The sequence below is a fragment of the Rhinopithecus bieti genome, unplaced genomic scaffold (genome assembly GCF_001698545.2).
Source record: "Rhinopithecus bieti isolate Rb0 unplaced genomic scaffold, ASM169854v2 scaffold_3763, whole genome shotgun sequence".
NCBI lineage: Eukaryota > Metazoa > Chordata > Mammalia > Primates > Cercopithecidae > Rhinopithecus > Rhinopithecus bieti.
The window spans coordinates 2130594-2153509 of record NW_016804379.1 but is presented as its reverse complement, the minus strand read 5'-3'; the positions used below and the strand labels follow the sequence as shown (position 1 = coordinate 2153509).

At 40.8% G+C, this 22916-nt stretch overlaps 1 protein-coding gene across 6 annotated transcripts in view; it reads right to left on the bottom strand.

Moving 5' to 3' along the window:
• The window catches only part of ILDR2 (immunoglobulin like domain containing receptor 2), an 80766-nt gene that overhangs the window by 26287 nt on the left and 31563 nt on the right, over positions 1-22916 (bottom strand). For all 6 annotated transcript variants that reach the window (XM_017867619.1, XM_017867622.1, XM_017867617.1 and 3 more), the window contains exons 2-3: positions 17399-17731; positions 16375-16494 (exon numbers count right to left, since the gene is read on the bottom strand). In XM_017867619.1, the coding sequence (XP_017723108.1) occupies positions 16375-16494; positions 17399-17729 (451 nt within the window). In that variant the 5' untranslated portion in view covers positions 17730-17731. The remainder of the gene's footprint in view (positions 1-16374; positions 16495-17398; positions 17732-22916) is intronic.

Below are 22916 nucleotides of genomic sequence, written 5' to 3'. Positions count from 1 at the left end.
CACCTAAACTAAGCGGAAGCAGAAACAGAACTTTCTCTCCAACTATTTATAGGAGGAGGAAATCTCTGCTTGAGCAGACTGACATACACTATCTCCATTCATTTATACATCCGTCTCCATACACTTCATTGGAAAGTCAAGCCCGTCTGTATCCAAATGTTCAATCTACATTTTCATACATCCATACACAGTCCTATGTCCATATAAAAACAAAAGTACATATTTGGTTTTAACTCAGAATTATCTCACTACATGATTCTATTTGTGGCCTAAAGATATTTCAATGATTAAAATTTTCATAGGCAAGGGAAAGATAAAACTAGATCAGTTACACATTCCTCTACACTCCTTCTGGCTTCTGAAATACACTGTACATATGTAGATGGTATGGCTTTTCCATATGGCACCCACAGCTGGCATTATATGGACCCAAGTGCCTTCTGCATAATATGGCAGAGAAACTTAAAAGCTGGAGTTGGAACAGGTGCCCCTCAGGGGCTCTGGGAAGCAAAGAGCTGTGCAGGAAACAAGAGGCTGGAAGACGTAAGGGAGCAGATTAGTCCATTTTAAAACTAGACTGATTTAAAGAAAGACATGGTGAATGCTTTCATCATGTTCTCATATCAAGGTGAAGTCCTGTTATGAACTTCTTCCCCTGACATTATATCTCTACCACACTGAAGCCTTGCTAATAAACTAGTAGTATTATAAACAACTAGCAAATTTCCCTCCTTTCAGACTTGTGATGATGGTAAAATGTCACTGTAGCACCTAAACATGCAGGTACCTGACATATACCTCTAGAACAGCACCATCCAACAGAAATATAATGCAAGCAATGTGGATAATTTTAGCTTTTCTAGGAAGTACAATAAAAAGTAAAAAGAAACAAAGGAAATTAATGTGATACTATTTTCAGCTTATGTGACTATCACCAAAATATTGCCATTTCAAGGACATAGTAGACACATGTTGCTATTGGACAGCACAGCTCTGGCAATCTGTTTCATGCATATAGATATGGCTCATTTAGAAAACAACTCCTTCATATTAAAGTTTGTTGAGGTGCATTAGAGAAAAGGTTATTCACGTGTGTGGCTCATATTTTAAATCTAAAGTCATGGTTGGTCACTTGTCCCTTCCTCTATCAAGCCACCCACAGAAAAGAAGCTCTGACAAAGGTCAAAGAAAAAGGGGCTCCTCCAGGACACTAGGGGAGTATTTTGGAGCTGGGGCAAGATTTAGTGAGTGGAGTAGAGGGGTCTTTGCTCACTTTTTCTTGGCTCTCCTCAACTCTACAAGGCCAGCGTGGTAACATGTGTCCTAGTCTATGTGGGTGATGGTCCCATGCTTAAAAAAATAGTGGGGACCAGAGTATATATTCCAAGGTAAGGAAGTATGGGATGGGTGAGTTAGGCCAACTCTGCTTTTGGCTTTGGCAAATACAGCTACCTTTTTTCTGTCCTCCATCTCATGCAGCTGACATGGTAAGATGGCTCCGCCGCTGGCAAGGTCTCTTGGAAGGACAAGTAGGAGTCAAGTGGGACATTGGAAAAAGGTGTCTTCTCAGTTTAGTCTTTGACCTAAGCCTTCATAAGAGACTAAGAGGTGCCCCTAAGGCTTACGCAGTTCCCTAGGGTAGGAAACTAGTACAGATTTGGGGCCAAAGTTTGAGAAAGTCATTAAGAGACAGCATGCATTGGTCTCCTCTGAGTGTTCTCTATAAAAATATCTCTTGGAAACTCAACAAGGTAATAAACAGCTAGTCAAAGATTTGGGAATTTGAGCTCCTGGAGATTTCTTAAAGGCCAGGCAATAATCAATGATCAAAAAGTCAATACATACTGATTTTTAAAAATCCAGTTATCAGATACATACTTGATGGTGGGGTTTTGTGTTTTTTTCAGTCTGCATAATTAGCACTTGTAAATATATATCTTGGTGTATCTTGTAAAATCAGAAACTTTGTTAGTGTTTACTCTCCACTTCTCAAGACTACCAATGTTTTAAACATCTCTGGATATGCTATGGTCCAAATCATTACTTAAATTCATGATAGAAATGTCATTGATGATATAAGCTATCAATTTGTGGGCTCTCATAGCAAACTGACTGTGATAATTAACTATAAAAATCCATACATTCAAGGAGGATGTGGTGCTCATACATATTATATAGAGCATGTTATATTGGAAAAAGCAGTGGACTGGGAGTCAGAGTACTTAGGGCAACTTTATCATTACCTCACTTGGTGATTACTACAGGCAAATTACTTTCCCTTTCAGGGTCTCAGTTTTTTCATTAGTAAAATGAAGGGGTTGAATAGAGTAGTTTATAAACAGAAAGACCATCTATCTTAGTTTGTCTAGGACAGTTGTGGATTATGCCTGTGGTTCAGGTGTAATTTTAATAGCACCCCTTTTTACTCTCAAAGCATTTTAGTTTGGACAATTAATTATATGGTCATTCTACTTACATAACTTTTAGTTCCCAAATCTGATACTCAGTGATTGGAGTTAAAAACTCAAATGTCTATGGGGACCAGCAGGTAATACAAATGAGTACAGCTAGCCAGATGTAATACAACAGGGAGATGTTATTAGGAGGCTGCTACTAGTCACCCCTAGCCACTTGTGGCCCCATAGAAATGTGTCTTCAGTGTTTCAGATCATCTTATTTTTCAATATTTTCCAGGCCCCAGATTTTACGTGAAATATCTTGATTTTCAAATGTTGGCAACCAATTATTTTTAAAACACTGGGTGAGCCATACACAATATGTCTGCAGGCTGTATAGAGCCCAGAAATCATGAGTTTGCAACCTCTGAAGGGTATACACACACAGATAAATTTATGGGATGGTAAAACACAAAGCTGCATTTCCCCATAGGCTGTTTAGGTTACCTTGAGGGTATTCTAACATTACTTCCACACACAGAAAGATAGTAAATACAAGATCTAGTCACCTATGTTCAAATTAAGATTGGAAACAATAGTATTACGCACCAAATTGCTAGCCTTTCTTACTTCTAGGGAGCTAGAATGGACATCATGGAAGAACAATGAAGGAACTTGCATTATTTTTTACTTTAGACTTTTTTACTTTTATAATTGAAAACATTAAAATAAGGAAAGGGTGTATCAGACATATGGACAGGCGATTCACAAAGCTTGTCACTCTAACAGGAAGACATACATCAAGCTTCTCATTCCCCCTGAAGCAACAGTCAACAGCTGATGCTTCAGAAGGTGAAGGCTTCCCATAATGCACCTGTGTAGTGTTAGCCGCAGGGTAGTATAGGTGATATGTGCAGTAAAGTGGGCGAAATTAAATATCTTCAGAATTCAAAACATAGTAGGAATTTTGGGAGAGCAGACAATACCAATATATCATGTCAACAGCAGAGACGGTGAAAAGCTCTATAGTTTTACACCATTACTTATATTTTATTGGAGCTAAAGGCATTTTTAAAAGTGGATTTATGCTGGAATCTTGTATTTCTGAAAATATTCCACTTCCAGCTTCTTCCCTAACAGTTCTTAAGAAATGCTATTGCTAGTTAGAAATGCTTTATCTTTTCTTCTATCATAATCAATGAAGGCCTGATCTTAGACAGTCTAAACAATTGCAGTAAATACATCCCAGATTTCAGCAGCACTTTACCAACACTTGTGAATCACTATCATTCTTCCAGGATTCAGTTTAAGAGTGGCAATTACAAGTCACTTTAATGTCTGAGGAAAGGATGGAAAGCAAGCCCTGCAAATAGAAGGCCACATTTACTCTTTTCAAACCACAGCTCAAACTATCAGTGGAATATACAGTTTTTATGTAAGCACTCCAACAGTTTTCCCCAAACCTTGCAGAATCCATTACTTTTAAGAAATTTCCACATGAATAGACCAAACGAATCAGGCATACTAATACTTTGTACATGCACACACACGAGTGCCAGTTTCATATCACACTGTCACAAACTCTATCACATTCACACACTTTGGATTAAATAATCAGGGTAGAAACATGCATTGTGAATACAATAACTTACCTATCTTACCTATAAAATTCCCCATTTCAGTTGTTTTCTGCCACTGCCACTGCTGAAGTTATCCCCAACTGAACTCTTTGTACACATTCCTGCAAACCAGCTCGCGGTTGGAATGTCCCTCATTTATTCATTCATCATTCATTCATTCAACAGTGAAATTTATATTTAGCTAGGTGGAGACACAGGGGACAACAGGTGTTCCCTTGAGACACTTGAGAGGCTCACAGTCTAGCCCAGACAGAACTCAGCTTCAGTTATCTGCTTCTGTGCCACAAGACCTATTAAATCTTCCCACCAAATTAATTTTCATCAGCCCTCTTTGCATTTTTGACATCAGGTTCTGTCTGGTCATGGGGCCTTTCCCTAGAGACCTAGTCCTTGCCTGGTTTCCCACTTCTGCTCAGAACATTATCTTTGCACATTTCACAACAAATCATGTCCTAGTGGCATTTCCCCAAGTTTTTTTTACACCTTTTTCTTGGTAGGTTAGCCCCCTCAAAGCAAACTTTACTTACTTTCTTTGCTCAGATAAGCATTTGAACTGCTTTGTTCAATTCCTTACCACATAGAGTACGCAAGACTGAGATATGTTCTGACAGAGTCCTGTAAGAATGCTGCACTAAGGAGGTGCTTCCTCATCCATGCTCCCTAGGACCACTGCACATGCCTGCACTAAAGCACTTACCTCGTGGCTGTAGTGGGCCTTTACTTTTACATGTGCCTCCACTAGCAAGATGGAAACCCCTCCAGAGCAGGGACTAGGCTCTATACTTGGCACCTCCAGAAGCCCAGCATGAAGAGGCACCTCACCCACCCATCAGGAACTTGAAGTGTTTCCAGTAGCAAATCCCCTTGTTCAGTAAGCAGGGTTTCTAGCTGGACTTCTGATTTGCTGCTCATTATAGTGACTTTATCAACCTCGGGTGGAAATAGGCTTTTAATGAAAATATGAAAGAACTATTCATTTCTTCATGCAGCATTATTCTATATACTGCAGAATGTTTAGCACTTCTGAACTCAGGGAAGAATGCCAGGAGCATTCTCCAGTCACTGGAATATCCCCAAATGCCATCTTGCTATCTAAGGAGACAGAAGCACCACCCTATCCCACACCAAGGAGCTGAGAATCACCAGCCTAGTGTATTTTTGAGGAAGTCATTACAGAGATACAATACACATAAAAATTTCAGCCAAAAAGACTGTTTTGGTCTCTACTCTTAAAACTTAAATCCAAGGTCTAATCATTTCCAAGCCTCCAAAGTTGTAATGGAAAGTACAGAAGTTCAGGATTTAGGACAAACTTGTTTTCAGAACCTGCTTACTCAATCACTTGACAACACATTGTTTAATGCATTGGAACTTAGGAAAAGGAAGTATAACATTTCCTTTATCTTTATGACACCACTGCTGACAGGAGAGTTATCTCCATTTCTTTAAACTTACTAAGCTGGAGTCCTCCTAGGGTTTGTCAATACACTATACAGATGAACTTTCTGTTCAGGACAGTGAGGAATGCCTTTCTTCCCCAGCTCCGTGTGGTTCCCCTCTTCTCCCTATGTTTAATGCACATCTCAGCTTCATCCCACTTTCAAGCTTTCCTCAGATGCCCTAGATCCATTTTCAGGGATGTACTGTATCCACCCCCTGTTCTGTCAGCTCCTAACCCTCCAAAATGTTTCACTCCTATGTCTTTGAGGAGAACAGATGCCTTTCTCTGGCCCTTTTAAGTGTAAAGATGTTTCTATGGCTATGCTTTTAAGTGTTAAGTTGTTTCTATGGCTATTTGGAATTCCAAATAGATTGGAAATTTCCCAAGGGCACACACATCCCAGTTTTTATTCTATATTCCCATGGCAACCATGCATTTAATAAATATAGTTTATGACTATCTATCACAAATGTGGATATAGCCTCCCTTTCTTTTATATATATTTATAAACTATGTTCTTAAGCATTTCATATGTTTACTTTTTCTGTGTCCTTTACATTTTAGTTCACTTTAAATTATAGTCTTAAAGGAGAAAAATTCTGAAACTGAATTCTATCCATAAAATAACTAGTATTGGACTATCTACAATTAACTGTTAATAAATGCTTTGGGGTTGGTTTTTTGTTTTTGGCAGTAGTTACAAGCTTGGCCTAAGGAGCTGAATTCTATTCCCACAGAATCCTAGAATCAGATTTTATGACCAGAAAGGATCTTAGAGGTCATCTAGTCCATATTCTACCCTATGTTTCAGGGACCTGAGGCTCTGAAAGGTTAAGAATCTTACTCCATGTCACACAATTCATTAATGATCAAGCCAGGAAAACAACCAGGTGTACTCACCCCAATTCCAGTGTTTTTCCCAATATCTCACCACCCCAAAACATTCACTTATCCTTCATTTAGAAATGTGCACCAAGTGCTTTCTAGTCTCCTAATATTTATAGTGAATGACCCCAAAATTTGTTCATGTTTTTGGCATTACTGCTCTACTTATGTAATTAAAATATAATTTTTGGATGTAGGAAATGTTGGAGATAACTGAAATTCTCAGCACCTTTTAAAGTTGCAACCGGAAAAAATGATCACTGAACACATCATAACACAATATGAGCTAATTAAAAGGCACTCACCATGCTGCTACAAATAAACAACAAAAATGATTGCAAAGTAATCTGACTTCACAAAGTGCTATAGTGATTCAACCTCCACCCCCAGAGACCGACTAAATACAAATGATTATTAGAAATATAACATGGTCTACTTGGCCTGAGGTGAAATGCAGAAGACTGCTAGATTGACTTTAAAACGCCGTGGAGGAGTGTGGGATGTCATGGAAGGGGGAAAGTGAGTTTCTTGGAGCCCAGCATAGTGTCTTGAAGTCACTGTGCTCCATCCATCAGACTACCACAGATATAAAGATAGCAAGAATGGCCACTTTCTTCAACCAAAAAAGGCCCTGGCGGTCTCAGGCAGACACAGAGGGGCACACACTTGGTACGTCTCAAACTGTCAAGAGTTCCTGCCCTTTCCTCCGTGGCCAGCCCCCTTAGTGTGAAGGGGTTGGCCATGGGGCCTTTCCCAGATCCTCTCATGGGAAGCCAATTCAGCAAAGTCGGAGGCACAGCCCCCGTGTGAACGCAAACCTGCACGCCTGAATAGCGGCAGCTGGCTTTGGAGAAAAATGGGACGACTGTCTCCTGCCCGGCTTTCAAGAGCTGCCATTCTTTCTTTCCAGGGGCTGAGCCGATTTCTTGGTGCCACCCACTCTCGCGCCTGCCCCCCGCCCCCGTTTCCTCCCCGGCTCGGGCCCGCGCGGGTCCACCCGACTACAATGCAGCTGACCCAGCTGCTCCGGCTCCTGCCCGGGGTAACCACGGCAACCGCGGGCCGCCAGGAATGCGCGCTAATTGAAGGCCGAGTTTCCTCCCACAGTGATGAGCAACAAGTGAAGCAAAAATAGTGAGGCGGAATAAAGGCTGCGAGGAGGGGGCGGTGGGCGCGACCGAGGTGGCTGGGGGCTTAGGGAAGGGGAAATAGCGCCTGCAAGACCGCATTTGTTCTCTTAACACAGGGCAGTGAACGGCCGCGACCGACGTCATTTACGGTTCAAAAATCTTAGGGCAAATTTTTCAGAAAACAACTATTACGTCAACCCCCCATCTCTTTGCTGGGCCCCTTTGCTCGATTCAAGTATGTAGATGAATGGAGATGTATGTGCACATACATAGGTCCCCAGGAACGAAATGCCAGCTAGCAGCAGGGTTCCGCAGGTGGAGGTGAGCCGACACTAATTTCCCCTCCAGCCCTCTGGATCTTCTGTTCTCTTCAATCTATGGGAGACCCTTCAAGGTGGTCAGCAGCTAAAGATGCGCGACCATCATACCAGTTTGCCTAGACAGTTCCGGTTTATGCCTGTTGTCTTGCCAGAAATTAAGTCCCCCCTTTTCATTCTCAAGAGTATCCTAGTTTGGATGATAAGTTGTAAAGTCACCCTATCTAAAGTCTTCCCAAGCCCACCCAGATTCTAATCCAAGTTCAGTGTTCTTCAGACCCCTCCAGACTTCATCAAATGGCCTGGGCTGTGTGACCTAATCCTTGTATTTACATTAGGCAGTAAACACCCTGCAATTAACTAAGGGTCATCCACTGAGATATGGGGGCTTCCAACAGCAACCAAAAGATAGCATGCTGAGACAGAATGCTTTCAAATCCACTCACAGGAAGATTTCCACTGGGCTGATTAGGGTCACCACTGGCAAAACACAGTACAGATGTCATTGAGAAAATGTGAATCTATTAGCAACAGGATTGCCAATTCACAGATAGCCATTAAAGCCTCTGCCCGTGGAATGTGCTAAGGGAAAATCAGCTCTTTAGCAGGAGTCCCCAAATGTAGAATTCCCTAAAGAGGGTTCCCTCAGATTAGGAATGACACGCTGGTGATGTGGTGTGGGGAGTGGTAAGGGGTGGGAGAAGGGAGCTAACATTTACTAAGTTCTTTGTGCATTTAATCTTCACAATAGGTCTTTCATGTACATTTTATTACCCCTCCCCATTTATTCCGCTAAGGAAACCCATGCTCATAGACATTGACTTGTCCAAGTTCATATTACTGCACTGAGTCCAGGGATGCCTGTCCCCGAACCTTCTGCTGTTCACAGTGGACTTTATCCAACATCCAGAGAGACCTTTGGTCAAGATCATCTTCACAGCCTCAGCACTATTTCTATGTGGAGCCAGATAATTCCTTTGGGGAATGGGAGAGCTGTCCTGCATTTTGTAGAATGCTTAGCAGCCTCCCTAGTCTCCACCCACTAGATGCCACAGCATCCCATAAGGTGTGACAACCAAAAATTGTCTCCAAACATTGTCAAACATCTCCTGGAAAGGCAAAATTGCCCCTTCTTGAGAATCAATGGCCCACATATTTAATATCCAAATACAGCTTTAATATTTTCTTGTATTGTTCTCTAACTGCTTCAGAAATATACCTTTTATCTTCACCAGAAGACAGTAATTTTTATAAAGACAAGACACTGTCATTTCTTTATTTTGCATCCTCACTGTGCTAGGGATATAATATGCAAAAAATAACCATTTTTAAAAATCATAATTTAAATACAAATCATAATTGAAGCAAAACTGACTCCACTCCCATGGTGCCTATCAAAGAGCAAAGTTGAGATTATGGAGTAGAAAGGTCTGAAGGCCAAAGGAAGCTTCTTGCAAAGAATGAAAGGCATGATCTCACATCTTTGAAGGAACCACAAGCCCTACGCCACTCTTCATTCAATAGAATGAAGGTTATTGGTAGTCATTAACCAGAATCAGATTCTAGTTGACATTTGGCTAACGTTTCTGGCTCTTCCCTCTCCTCCATCCCTTCAATGCATTTTTTTTTTCTGGTTCTTTTTAAAAACAAGACCAGCAGGGGCATCTAGGTAAGCTCAGGGCAGAGCAGGCCAAAGCTAGGAGAGAATGCTGGGAGAAAAGGCAGTGGGGCTGAGGCCTGAAAAACCACTACTCATTTGTTTTCTGTCTCTCATGGGAAACTATGGAGTTATTTCAGCTGTTCTGGACACCTGAAGGCACAGGTGTCTGCTGATGATAGAAAGGATGATTCTGCTTTCTTTGGGGTAATCAACCCTACTGATGCATAATCTGAAGCATATCTGATGCATAATTGAGTTTACAAATGAAAATATAGGCACAGCTCAAGTCAAAAGATGTTCCAAAGAAGTAGCCTCCAAATTTATGGCGAAAGTGTGGCTCTGTAATTAATTCCTTTTCTCCCTTCTGCCAGGAGTAAACTTTTCTTCCTTCTCCCCAATTCTTTTCCCTCTTCCTCTGTTTGTAAATCTTAGAAAGAAACAGCAGCAGCCACTCTCAGAGATCAAAGTTTTAGCAGGCAACAAAGACCTCCAAGGAGGCTGTTGCCATGGGAACTCTGGGAGCTGAGGCCCTTTTAATCTTCAAATCTCCTTGGTTAGCAGCACCAGGCTGGGGCTGGCAAAGAGGTGGAGAAGGAGGGAGGGGAAGCATTGGCAACAAGTAGCCTTTCTGAAGAGACTGAACTAAAGTCAGAGGGGTGGGGGTGGACAGGATTCAAACTGAGGCAGCAGTAACACAGGGGCGGGTGTGGGGACATTTCTGCATAGCCTTAAGACACACACTCCCATCAAACATCCCTAAAGTCAATCGCGAATTCTGAGACGTCCCCTCCCAAGAATTGACTGATTTTATATTAGGTTATTAATGGCTTTTTAATACTAGTTGACGGAGAAGTTTATTTTAAAGCAGAATAACAATTTCAGGCACAGTACTGTAATTTGATCATATATATATACATATATACACACACACACACACACACCTGCCCATTCCTTTACCACTTGTCTACATAATATAACTGTACTTCTGGTTAAATCACAGGAAGGGATAGAAGAAAAAACAGGAGCGTGACAGGAAAACAAAGGCAATTCTGTGGCCTTACATCCGTGAGGAAGAATCAATCCCAAATGAGCGCCTACTCACAAGGACCTGCTGGGAGCATACCTATTTCTGGCCTCCTGGATTAGCATTGCATTTGGACCATAAAGAAGCACAAATGGATGAATTTCCCAAAATGTTAATGTTTGTTATCTGCCTGCCTGACATTCTTTTCTTCATTTGGAAACAAATTGCCAGAGTTTTCTTTAGGAAGTTATTCTTTTTCCTTTTTCCCTTCAGTTCATAGGGTTCAGTTGGGGTTGGTGGTATAGTACAGTCCTCTCACACAAAGGCCACCCCCAACAACGGGACTTTTACTGAAACTATGGGGAAAGAAGCACTTTATCCTCTTGAGATAGAAGGTGCTAAAGACCATGGAAGGGTGGATCTGCTGGGGGCCGTCATCTCTGCCTGATGCAGAAAGATCCTGCCTGAAAATGATGCTAACATAGACAGTGCAGAGCCAGGAGATGGAGATAAGGAGACAGAGATTCTTTAACACATAATCTGAAACCCAGGACTCAGCCATGCTTGAAGCTAGGAATACCCCTGGATTTATCTGTTACCTAAATCAAATTATCTGTTACCAGAGTTCCCCTAAGCCAGTTTGAGCCTCTATCCCTTACAATAAAAGAGTTCTGAAAAATACAACAGTTAGCTTTGGATAGTGAGATCTTTAGGAGATACTTTCTTTTATACTTTTCTGTTTTGTTTGAAATTTTACAATAAGCATGTATCTTTTTTTTCTAAAACAGAAACAATATTAAAATAACACAAAACAGCAGTATTTGAGGTATCACCCTCAATAGAGAATTAATTCTGCCATCTGTGGATCTTTTAAATAAAGTCAAAATCACAGAAAGTATTCTGAAAAACCATCTTGTTTATCATATCATCAACAAGATAACCTGTTCCATATTAAAAGTTCATCAGAGAAGGAGTTTCTTATAATTTCCCTCAACCATCCATAGTTTCCAAAAACTGTTATTTCCCATTACGAACGTCTTCCTTAGGGTGAATCTAAATACCCCTTCCCTCATATCCTCTTATTCTATTCTTGGCCCACAGGCAGGGGTGTTCATCCAGTCACATTTCCTCCCAGGCCTTTTTCCCCTTTTTCTAATTAAAGGCCTTTAAAAAACAAGTTACCACATAGGACATCAGAAAGAAGGGGTCAAGCCCTCAGATTGTACATCGAAAGACATAAGAACAAGGAAAGCTGCTTTTAGATTTTAAAATAACTTCCCTGTTTGAGCCTTCCTGAAATGGTGAAGTCCTTTGCCTGCCAGCTGGAGATGCCCCAGGGAACTTTATTCCTATCCAAACAGTGGCATGGTTCCAGATTATAAACAGCCTGTCCTTATCATTGATCCTAGACAAATTTCTAATCTTGGATGACAGATTTCTGGACACTCCCATCTTCTGTGACTGCTGGTATGGCCCTGTGATCCCAAATGACTGTCTAAATATTTCTAAGGTACCTGTCACTGTCATCTTAAAGCACCAAAACACTATATGCATTTCCAACTTCACAATGACTTTACCTTCTGAATCATTAAAAAGATATTAAAGGGTGTTCAGTATAGTTTTTGTGTTTAATGTTGAATCAGTGGTTGTCCTCCCATTTCTGTGAATCACATGTTTTCGGATATTTCTGAAACCACTGAAAGAGCCATCCACAGTGATTTGTGGATGGTTCAGATGTATAGAGTGGAAGGAGGGGTGAGTCATGCTCAGTGGGAAGGAATGCAATCTAGACAATAACAACTATGCCTTTGAAGTCAGAGCTTCGGTCAATGGTTATGGGCAGTTTGACTAAGAAATAAAGTGAAATACTGAAGCAAACCTGGAGCAAGTAACAATCATTACCCATGGCCTCAAGCAGTAACTTTTTTTTTTAACATAGCTTATTCTATAGCTTCTTCATACAGACAGGTCATGTGGTAGTGCGGAAGGAGATAAGGCTAGGAATCAAAACACTTGAGTTTGATCGATGACACTTTTTTAACTGGGATATTAGTCATAAAACATAGACATCAATTTTTTCATTTGGAAAATAATACCTGCCCTCCTACCTTACAAGATTATTACAGAACAATTTTATAAACTACAACTTATTTTCAGTGTACATTAGTATTAGTGCTAGATGTAGTAATGGCATCCTCTGGTAGACACACATTGTTGTTTTGGCATGCCACATCTATTCTTTTACGTAACAGTGTCTTAATTCACTTCGGTGAATTAATTATTCTCTATTTCTTGATAAAGTAACCACGAAGAGCCCCAGCCTCAAAAGGCTAAGCAGGGGACAACTGAACAAACTGGGTCAACAGAAACTTCACCTACCCTGCTTGCTAATAAATGTTCTGACCCTAAGATCTAATCCGATTCCTCTCTTAAGATTTCTTCACTGGTTCCCCTAAGCCTTCAGAATCTAGTCCAAACTTCTTAGTCTTGCATATAAGATACTTCACAATCTTGCTCCGTCAACTTTTCCATCCTCACGTTTCTGAGTATAATGAAGAAACCAAATTCTTCTTAACTTTGCCTCTAATTTATATCTTTAACCCATCTTTCTTTACTAATTAATCTTCTGTAATTCCAACCTATTTTCTGCTCCCCATTTTGTGATCATCTTCAAGAAAAGCTACAGCAGTTGACTCTTTCAAGCCACCATCAATAGTTTCTTTCTTCACTCTTGAGAGATTAGTCTTCTTAGCCCTGACCTACTGCAAAAGACCACAGTTTATTCCTCCGGGTTCCTTGTGAATGAACATCAATCACCCTGTATGTTCTTATAACCAACCTGTTTCTCCATTTATCTCTGTCATGAGGATTGATTTCCTGGGAGATCATTTTCTTATTCATCAAGGGAGTCACATCAATCATGTTCATCTGCTTTTTAAACCAAGAACTTTAGAATAGAAATAAAGCTCAAAAGTAACTTAACTGAATACCTTTTCCTGTGCATAAGTACCTCCAGGGACAGAGAACTCACTTCTGAGAATACTTATTCCATCTTTAGATGTCTCCAGTTGTTAATGTTAGAAGTCTCCAGCTCTTCTTTTACACTGAGATAGACTCCCTCCCTTTGTAACTTCCACTCCTGATTCCATTTTATCTAGCTAGACAGAGTATGTTTCCATCTGTCTTCTATATAATTTCACTTCAGATATTTGGAGACACTTCTCATGCTCACTGTTCCAAGTCCACTTTTGCTAGACCAAATCCTCCAATCATCCCTCATATAAAATTCAGTGACTGAACCAGGTTCATGAACATTATAATTAGCAAACTGTGGGTCCCAGTTATCTTCCCACAGAGGTCTTCATCTCCTTAGGAATGAACTCAGAAATCAGCTTGCTCTTCTGGTCTCACATAAAAAGAATACTTAGGCCAGCAGGATGAAATAATCCCAAAATAAGAAATTTTACAACTGTGACAGCATTTTGAAATACTGTATAAAGAGGTGTGAAGACAAAAAAAACTCAGAATTTTGTATTTGGAAAGTAAATACAGTGCTTTATGGACTCAAAAAATTTTTTGTAGATTTCAAACTAACCCCTTTAAATAAGTACACAGCTAGTGTTGCCCTAAAAAGTTTCCATGACAAATTTATCATGCTTTGAACATCTCTAATGTTGAACAAAACAGAATGATGTGTTTCTTTCCCACCAAGAGCCCTAGCATGTCTCTATTTCATGAACAGGCTGCTTCTACTGCAACGAGTTCGGATTTGCAGCCTCAGTAAGTTTTCCTTTATGATTCCTTTAGAGTTAATACTGATATTTTGTCTTCATCTTTCCTCCCATAATTGGCAACCACTGTCATCTGAACTTCTGTTTTACTCACCTCTCCGCTGCTGGCCCTTTTTTTCCTTGAGAATAGCATATTTGCCCAAGTTGCTTTGCATGTTTTGATCCAGAGGACTGCCCTTCATACACTTTAACACATCCTCAGATGACAAAGCTTTCACTCTATTCATTTCCCCATGTTTGCAGAACAACTGGGACCAAATTATTTAAAGTGGTTTTTACCTGGCCTCCTCTTCCTGCACAGGCAATTACTTCTCTGCAAATGGCTGCCCTGGCCAAATAACTATGTTTGCAATTAGCTAATTGTGGGCTCGTGAGCCACTTGTTCCTTCAAACTTGGCTATTAGAGTTGTGATTAAGCAAAAATGTGTCTTTTTATTCCTTTCTGATTTACAGAGTCACAGTAGATCCCAGATCCGATCTCCCTATGTTCTTTTACAATGTCAATATAAGCCTTTTACTTTTTCATTTCCTGCTGAATATCAGTCATATTTCCATTCTTTTACAAGTCACAAGTTACACTTTATATATTGGACCCGAAGACTTTGTTTGAATTAAGTCAACCTTCTAATAAGGCAGACCATTATTACCTTAATCCAATTTACAAAATATAATGAGGCTGGGTGGGCGAGGTGGCTCACACCTATAATCCTAGCACTTTTGGGAGGCCAGGGTGGACAGATCACTTGAGGACAGGAGTTTGAGACCAGCCTGGCCAACATAGCAAAACCCTGTTTCTACTAAAAACTACAAAAAATTAGCAGGGCATGGTGGCACACGCCTATAGTCCCAGCTACTCAGAGGCATGAGAATCACTTGAACCTGAGAGGCAGAGGTTGCAATGAGCTGAGATTGAGCCACTGCATTTCAGCCTGGGCAACAGAGTGAGACTCTGTCTCAAAAATAAAATCAAATAAAATAATTTTGTAAAGTAAAACAATAAGAAATATGTTAAGGCATCAGAATAGTTATTTTGCCAAAGTCACACAATCATGATAAAGACTAAAACTAAAAATCTTAAATAACAACTGCCACTTTCTCCCTAGGGATTGAGTTTCTCTACAATTTTTGCATACGGTACCAATCAACCTTCAACCTCATTTACTTTTAATAGGAGGCACCCTTACGAATTCCTCCAAATTGCTATCACCTGGTTTCTTGGAAGCTACAAAATGGAATTTCTTTTGAAAATGGCTTTAAGTGTATCTCCTGAACTACCTTTTTCCCTATAACTATGCAGTTTCCTTTCTTATTTCTGTATGTTCTAATTTTCTTGTTCAAACAACATTAATAGAGCACAAAATATGTGCTCAATTTTCAGTTTCATACAAAGAGGTCAGCTCCCACTGACATTCCTCCAATCCACAAAAAAGGAAAGTAGCCAAAAGTAATGAGTTTTCATTTATGAGGAGATTAGTATTAATAAGGATTAGATGTATTTGCTTTGAGAATAACTTGGACACTTTTAGGTTTCAAGATATCTGGCTTCCAATTAAACACTAGTACATCTCCCAAGCAGCTCTTTTTATTGGGCATCTTTTATTACTGAACTCTCCAGTTTACAGCTATCTTTTCTTATGATTGTTTTAAGTGGAGATAACCCAGTGGGAAAGGATTCCTGATGTCTCCAGAGGTTCTGACACATCAGTGAATTCTTATCTCTGTGTAATCTCTACCTTGCTTCAAAGGCCTCTAGCATTTTCTTCAAAATTAGCATATAACAAGACAGAGAAATCAAGGTTAAAGGTGAAAGTGGAAAGGGAAAAAAAAAAAAAAACGAAGAAACCAGAAGAAATATTCGGGACAATGACAAAAGGTGGGGGCGGGGGGCGGGTCATAGCTTTCAAGAAGTAAGACCTAATAAGTACAGCTACTGCTCATAAACAGCATATTCTAAAAGGAAATGTGCATGAAAGATAAAACTGTGTATGCAACCTGCTAATGCACACAGGGGTAGAAGTGAGAAGAGGTATAGGATACAGTGCAAGTGCAAGCGGTCTAAGATTAAAATGTCACCTGTGGTTTTCACTTACCCAACACCAGCAGTTCCACTGAGTCCTCATTTTTCCCCTCCAGATCATCTGGGGTGGTGATAATACAGTAATAGAGTCCGCTGTCTCCCCACATAAGCTTTCCAATTTGAAGATCTGCATCTGTTATCACAAAAAGAAGGACTCAGTCCTAAAACTCTGTCCTCTGAAAGAAAACATTGAATAATGGGGGTTGGGAGGGGAGAACCCTTCTAAGGTATCTGCAGTACTTTTTCTTTATCTGGATGGTGGTTGAAAGATGTGTGCTTTGCTTAAAACAAACAAACAAGACCAACAGAACCATAACAAAAACTAGCACCTCTAAGGAAGGACAGTTAGAGCCTGCCAGAAACCGGTCTAGTTCTAGTCCAGTTTCAGGAGTAGGAGATGGCTTTGAACCAGGCCTGCAGAGGCCCCTAAGAGCCAGGAAAATGCCAGAATTATTCTGAACTCCTGGAAATAAGCTAAAATCATAGGACTTCTTCAAAATTCAAATAATCAAATAGGTCATATCAGACTCTTGGGACCTTTCCAGAGCTTTAGAGAGCAAGAGAAAGGGTGGAATTGATGCAAAACCACCTGGGGCTTGGGTCAAGCATCTACCTGGCTCTGTTATTTGTATGCGTACATCCCTTTTCCCTGCAAAGAGTCTGCTTTCCACATTTGGGAAAGGACCCTAAAGGCTAATGTCAAGGTATAGGATGTTTGACTGAAGAAGTTTTCCCCTAAAACCCGTTTCAATTCAGCTCTAAAAACAAGCTCCTGAGGCTTGATGCTGGGCTCTGGAAAGACTCTTTCCAAAGTTCAGCTGTATGTCTTCGAGAGATTTTACACGATTCACCCTTTTCCCCCTCACCATCCCGCTGAAGCAATGATAGGTCTCTTGATGCTCTCATTTCCAATAAAATAAAAGTCTTGAGGGTCTGAAAGGGTGAGAGGCTAGGATATCACCTTACTGACATAAGGGAAGGGAAGAATGAAACTAACCTCCCTCCCATTCCTAGATTCAAAATAGGGGCATTATTACCATGAACAATTGTGATCTCTCTGCCCCTGTAGAAATCTCCCAGGGTGACAGTCGAGCCCTGTTTTGAAGCTACTACTCGAACAGTCCTCCTGCTGTCTAAACAATCCAAATAGGGGTCCCATTCCAGGTTTCTCTTGCTGAGAGATTGGGCCCGGGTAGAGGACATGCCCAAGGATTCTCCCATGCGATCCTGGCAGTAGGACTTGAACTTCCACTGCACAACTGCAGGCTGATGGGAGGATGTTGAGAAGTGGCAGCGAAGCACAGTGGGCTGGAAGAGCATGGCCACCTTCTTCTTGTCAGTCACCGTGACCTGAAGGCCTTCGACCATGGCTGCAAAACAGAATAAACATGTCCAAACAGTGTCCATATCCTGGACCTCACCTTCCACCACATAGTCACACCTTTCCACTTCACTTCCCTAACTTGTGTCCCCTCAACCTCATTTTCACAATTACAATTAATGGCATTAATATCTATCTGGTTGCCTTGTGCAGAAATACACCCTCTAATATAGTTTGGATTTGTGTCCCTGCCCAAATCTCACGTCAAATTGGAAGAAGGGGCCTGGTGGGAGGTGACTGGATTATGGAGGGCAGGTTTCCCCTGTGCTGTTCTCATGATAGTGAGTGAGTTCTCATGAGATCTGATGGTTTAAAAGTGTGTGGCACTTCCACCTTCACTCTCTTTCTCTCCTGCTGCCATGTGAAGAAGGTGCTTGCTTCCCCTTTGCCTTCCACCATGATTGTAAGTTTCCTGAGTCTTCTCAGTCATGCTTCCTGTTAAACCTGTGGAACTGTGAGTCAATTAAACATCCTTTCTTCACAAATTACCCAGCCTCAGACAGTTCTTTATAGCAGTGTGAGAGTGGACCAATACAACCTCACTCCCTATATCCAGTCAGGCATTAAGACATGTCAACTTAATCTCTTAACATCTTTAATATTTCATCCCTCCTCTTTAACCCCATTACTATTACCTTTGCTTAGACTCTCTTCATTTCCTCCTTGTAATATTACAATAATCTTTTGGTTTCCCTGCCTTCAATCTGTCAACATCCAGTACACTCTTCTTGCTACAGTTCAGATGATCTTTCTAAACTGATTGTTATGGCTCTCTTTCTTAAGACCTTTCACTCATCCTCCATAGCCCTCAGGATAAAACCCAAAGTCCTTGGCAAGGTACTCCATCATCCAGTTCCTCTTACCTCCTCAGCCTTACCTCTTGCCTCTTGAAACACCTCTCTTTGAGCACCAAGCTCCAAGAGTATCAAACAACTAATAGCTTCCCCAGTGGGATATCCTGTTTCATGCCTCCAGGTCTTTGCACACGATGTCTCCTGTTTCTGGGATGCTTTTCCCTCACAAAGTTGCTTGGGCAACTTTTTTGCATCTTTTAAAACCCAGTTCAAGGGCTTCTTGTAAAGCCTTCTCTGACCAATAAGTTTATCACTTCCTCCTTTGTGCTATCAGTACACCCAGCATTTTCTTCTAGACATTTACTCTCACAGTCTTCCAGGTATTTCTTTTCATGCCTGTCAGGCCTGTCAGACTTATCTTGCTGCCCTGGCTTGTGAAGTCCATAGGTACTCAACAAATATTTGATAAATAATGACAATGAAGCCAGGAAGTATCACTTCAGGAGGAAGTGACTTCCCTTCCAGCTGGTGATCCAGCAAAGGGGACATAGATGAAGAGGAAAATCAGTCTTTGAGAGAAATGGAGGATTTCAGATCAAATGCAGTAGACTAAGTTCAAAAGCTTTGAAGGGTAATCAAAAGAAGGAAAAAGGAGGGGTGCTAAAAGCAGATGAGAAGTTTAAGTGGTAAAAAGATCCAACCTGAGGCTTGGTGACCAGGAAAGAATGAGAAATTTCAGTGAATGAGAGACCAGGGGAGTGTTTGAGAAGCAAAAGTCCCACATGAACTCAATGATAAGATCCAGAAATTCCAAGCAAAGGGAACATAACTTTCTCAGTTGAATGGGAGAGTCAAGAGTTTCTAGCTTGATGTGAGGTTAGAAGCAGAAATAGAATTATGATGAGAGGCAGAAAAAACGAATATGAAGATATGATAAAGAAGTTCCAAATTGAATCCAGGAGACTGCTAAGTCAGCTTCAAGTAGCTTGGGGCAGAGACATGCAATAAAGGACTACTTTCCATGGGGTCCCGTCCTTTATTAGTGCCAGTGTTCACAATGACATCCTGCAAAGCCAACTCACTCCCACAGCTAAAGCATAAACTTATTTATGAATATGCCTCTTTACTGAAGGACTCTTGACAAGGGAAAGATACATATTTGTACTCATATCTTCTGACATCCAGACCAATGTCTCTATTCAGTGAAAGGAACGATGAAAAAGTAGGTCCTGATTCCTGTTGGGGAAAAGGGTTTCTGCATTCTGTAACATCTGGAAGTGAATACAACAGAGTATTTGAGATTCATCAAATCTCAAAGCATTTTGGACCTACCCTGTGCTCAATAGCTACCTACAGAATAAATGAAGAAATGTATGAGCAAGTGAATGGCTATTAATATGGGAATTTCTAGGACTTTGCATAGGAAATTAGTTAAATGAGTCAGAAGTGTAGTAAAATAGTGTTGGCATCAAATAGGAATGGCTTTGAATCTCATCTGATCATATACTAGTGACTGTTTCTTAAGCAATCAGAGACTCATTTTCCTCACCTATAGAACGAGCATCATAATACTTACTCTCTGAGTTGTTAACAAACGTTCTTTCATTGGGCACCTTTGGAGAGTAGACTCAGTAGAAGAGCACTGTGACCGGTAAAGAGTAGGTCTCAAATGCTAATTCTCCCTCACCTTGCCAACCTTTCCCCTCACCTCCCATCCTGAATCTTGATAACCATCCATCACCACCAGGCTTGATTACATCCAGATTATGTAGATCAGCCCCATCAAAAGGCAAACAATTCCATCTGGAAGCCCACTGAAGAACCCTAGTTCCCATGCTTCCCTTCACCACCACTAAATGTTGATGTGGCTAATTCCTTTCTCCCTCACTTACGTAGCTAGATTAGGAAAATCAATTTCTTTATAGTTTCTCCTTAAATTCTAGTGCATTTTTTAACCTTGTAATTATTCTTCAAATCCTTAGTTACACCCCAATTTTTCAGGTAATAAAAATGGGAAGAAGTGAGGTGAAATGACTTCAATTAGCAGTGGTTGAGGCTGGATAACCACTCACAGGCACCATTCCCATACAAGGCTGAGTGCTTGACCACACTTCTTTTCTGCTCCACTGCTACTCTGGCACTGCTTGGGAAATCACATTTCCTAGCCTTTCCTTTTTTCTCCTTTCTGACTTTTGTTTTAGGTTCAAGGAGTACATGTGCAGGTCCATTACATGGGTAAATTGTGTGTTGCAGGGGTTTGGTGTACAGACCATTTCGTCACCCATGTGGGTGCTGTACAAAAGTGTGGTGAGATTTATTTATTTTTTTAGAGAGAAAGTTTGGGGTTTTGTTCATTAGATAATTACTAAGAATAACTTTCCAAGCTCTCTTCTCTGTTAACGAGATTAGCCATTTGAGCAAGCCACTGGCCTCTCTTAATCAATTATTAATAGAGGTTGGTCAATTCTCAGCTTCTATTACATAAACATAAACTCATGCTCCAAAAAAATAAAAATAAAAAATACATTCTCAGAAACATCTGCCTTTTTATAGCATGATACTTAAAGGCATGGGTTTTCTAGTCAGTCCTAAGTAAGAATCCAGGCTCTACATGACCTCAAGCAAATTACTCAACTCTGATGAGTTTCAGTTTCCTTGCTGGCAAAACCAGAATAATAGTAACTACCTTATGGAGTTGTTTGAGGGTTAAGTGAGATTGTGTCCTAAGTATTTAGAATAATACCTGGTATATAGTGAGCATTCAATAAATGTAGCTGCTAACATTGCTGAGGCTATCAAGAGCAGTCTGCTGACTTCCGTGAAGTTACAAACCTAGAGCTACACAAGCACAGAGATCAAGGTGTGAGATGTCGAGTGTATATAGGGCAAAACCTGCACAAGAATGCTGGAATATGTCATCAAGGGTTCAACAGTGAACTGTTGCCTGGGTATGCTCCTCACTGCACATCACTTATGCACCTCCTGGAACTCAGAAGTAGAGAGTAACCCTGTGTGTGTGTGCACACATGCATACACATGTGTATACGCACAGGCACAATGGGACTCTAAGCTAAAGGTAGATCTGGAGAAGACAGGATTAGAATTCCAAGTAAATGTCAGTTTATTGGATCTTTGAGAACCACGGAGTGAAGTGTTGGAGATAAAAGTAAAAATGCCAATCCCTCCTTCCGCACCACAGGTTTCAAACTGTAAGATGAATGCCATCCAGTCCCCAAACTGCCCTGACCAAGTTTATCAGGTCCCCCATTTCCACTGGAGGGTAGGGTCTAGAAATGCTCTTCTGGCCCTAACCCTGGATCCCTGGTGAGTGCCTAGGTTTCCTACAACCACTGGGCAGCATCTCTTTCTCTCAACTTGTGTTTACCTTATTTGGAGACTGTTTTCCCACCTTGGTATCCTGATTTGCAATTCAGTTGCTCCACTGGGTCTGAACCCTTGCCCTGAACTCTGGCCTGCCTGCCTGGGACCCTAATACCAGCCCCTTCTCCTGAGGGTCGGGTATTGTTTCCTATACTCTTCATGCATGGCTGATCCAAATCTGAAACTGTGATGCTGCTATCCATCTAACTTCAAAAAATACCTCTCATGGGACCCCCACAGATCAGGCCTCTCAGAGCTGGTAGCTAATTTGGGTGGGGACCAGGATTGCCAGTCCCCTGTGGACACTGAAGTTTGACCTGGAGATACCCTCTCTCTGGCTCCCATTCCCAAGAGGTCTGCCCTGGAGTAGGGGAGTATCCTGAGCTGGGGTTCTATCTCTTAAGAGTTTTGTTTTAGTTTTCAATTTTCCTACTTGTCAGATGCCAAAAACCAGGTACCAAGAACAAGTACTTCTTATGCTGCAGTCTATACAGGCTAATAAGAATATGTAACTATAAGTTTGAATTACAGATAAATTAAACATTTTCAGCCTCTTTGTAGTGATAAGCTGTGCATTTGATCTAAGAAATCTCATTTGCTCCTAAGGTTCCAACTACCAGTTATGTCTTACACCCCCAACTCCCTTAAGCCTCATCTGCATATTTAACAAACACTTTAAATTAAACATGTCTAAACCTCATTCATCATCTCCTCTTTTCCCACCCTAGTTCTTTTTTATAAACTCATCCTTTCTCTATCCCTCGCTCTTTTGCCAAAATACCACTTAACCTATTGCCCTAGATAGAAATCTTAGTTTTGATAATTTCCTCTCTGTCCCTGACCACATTCAATTGGTCGCTAAGTCTAAATACCTCTCAAATTTGATCCTTTTCTCTTCCCACTGTCACTCCCTTAAATCAAGTTTCTATTTCTGCTGCTAGATAATAGATGTAAAATGTTTACTGTGTGTCAGGGATTGTGCTAAGCACTTTTCATGTA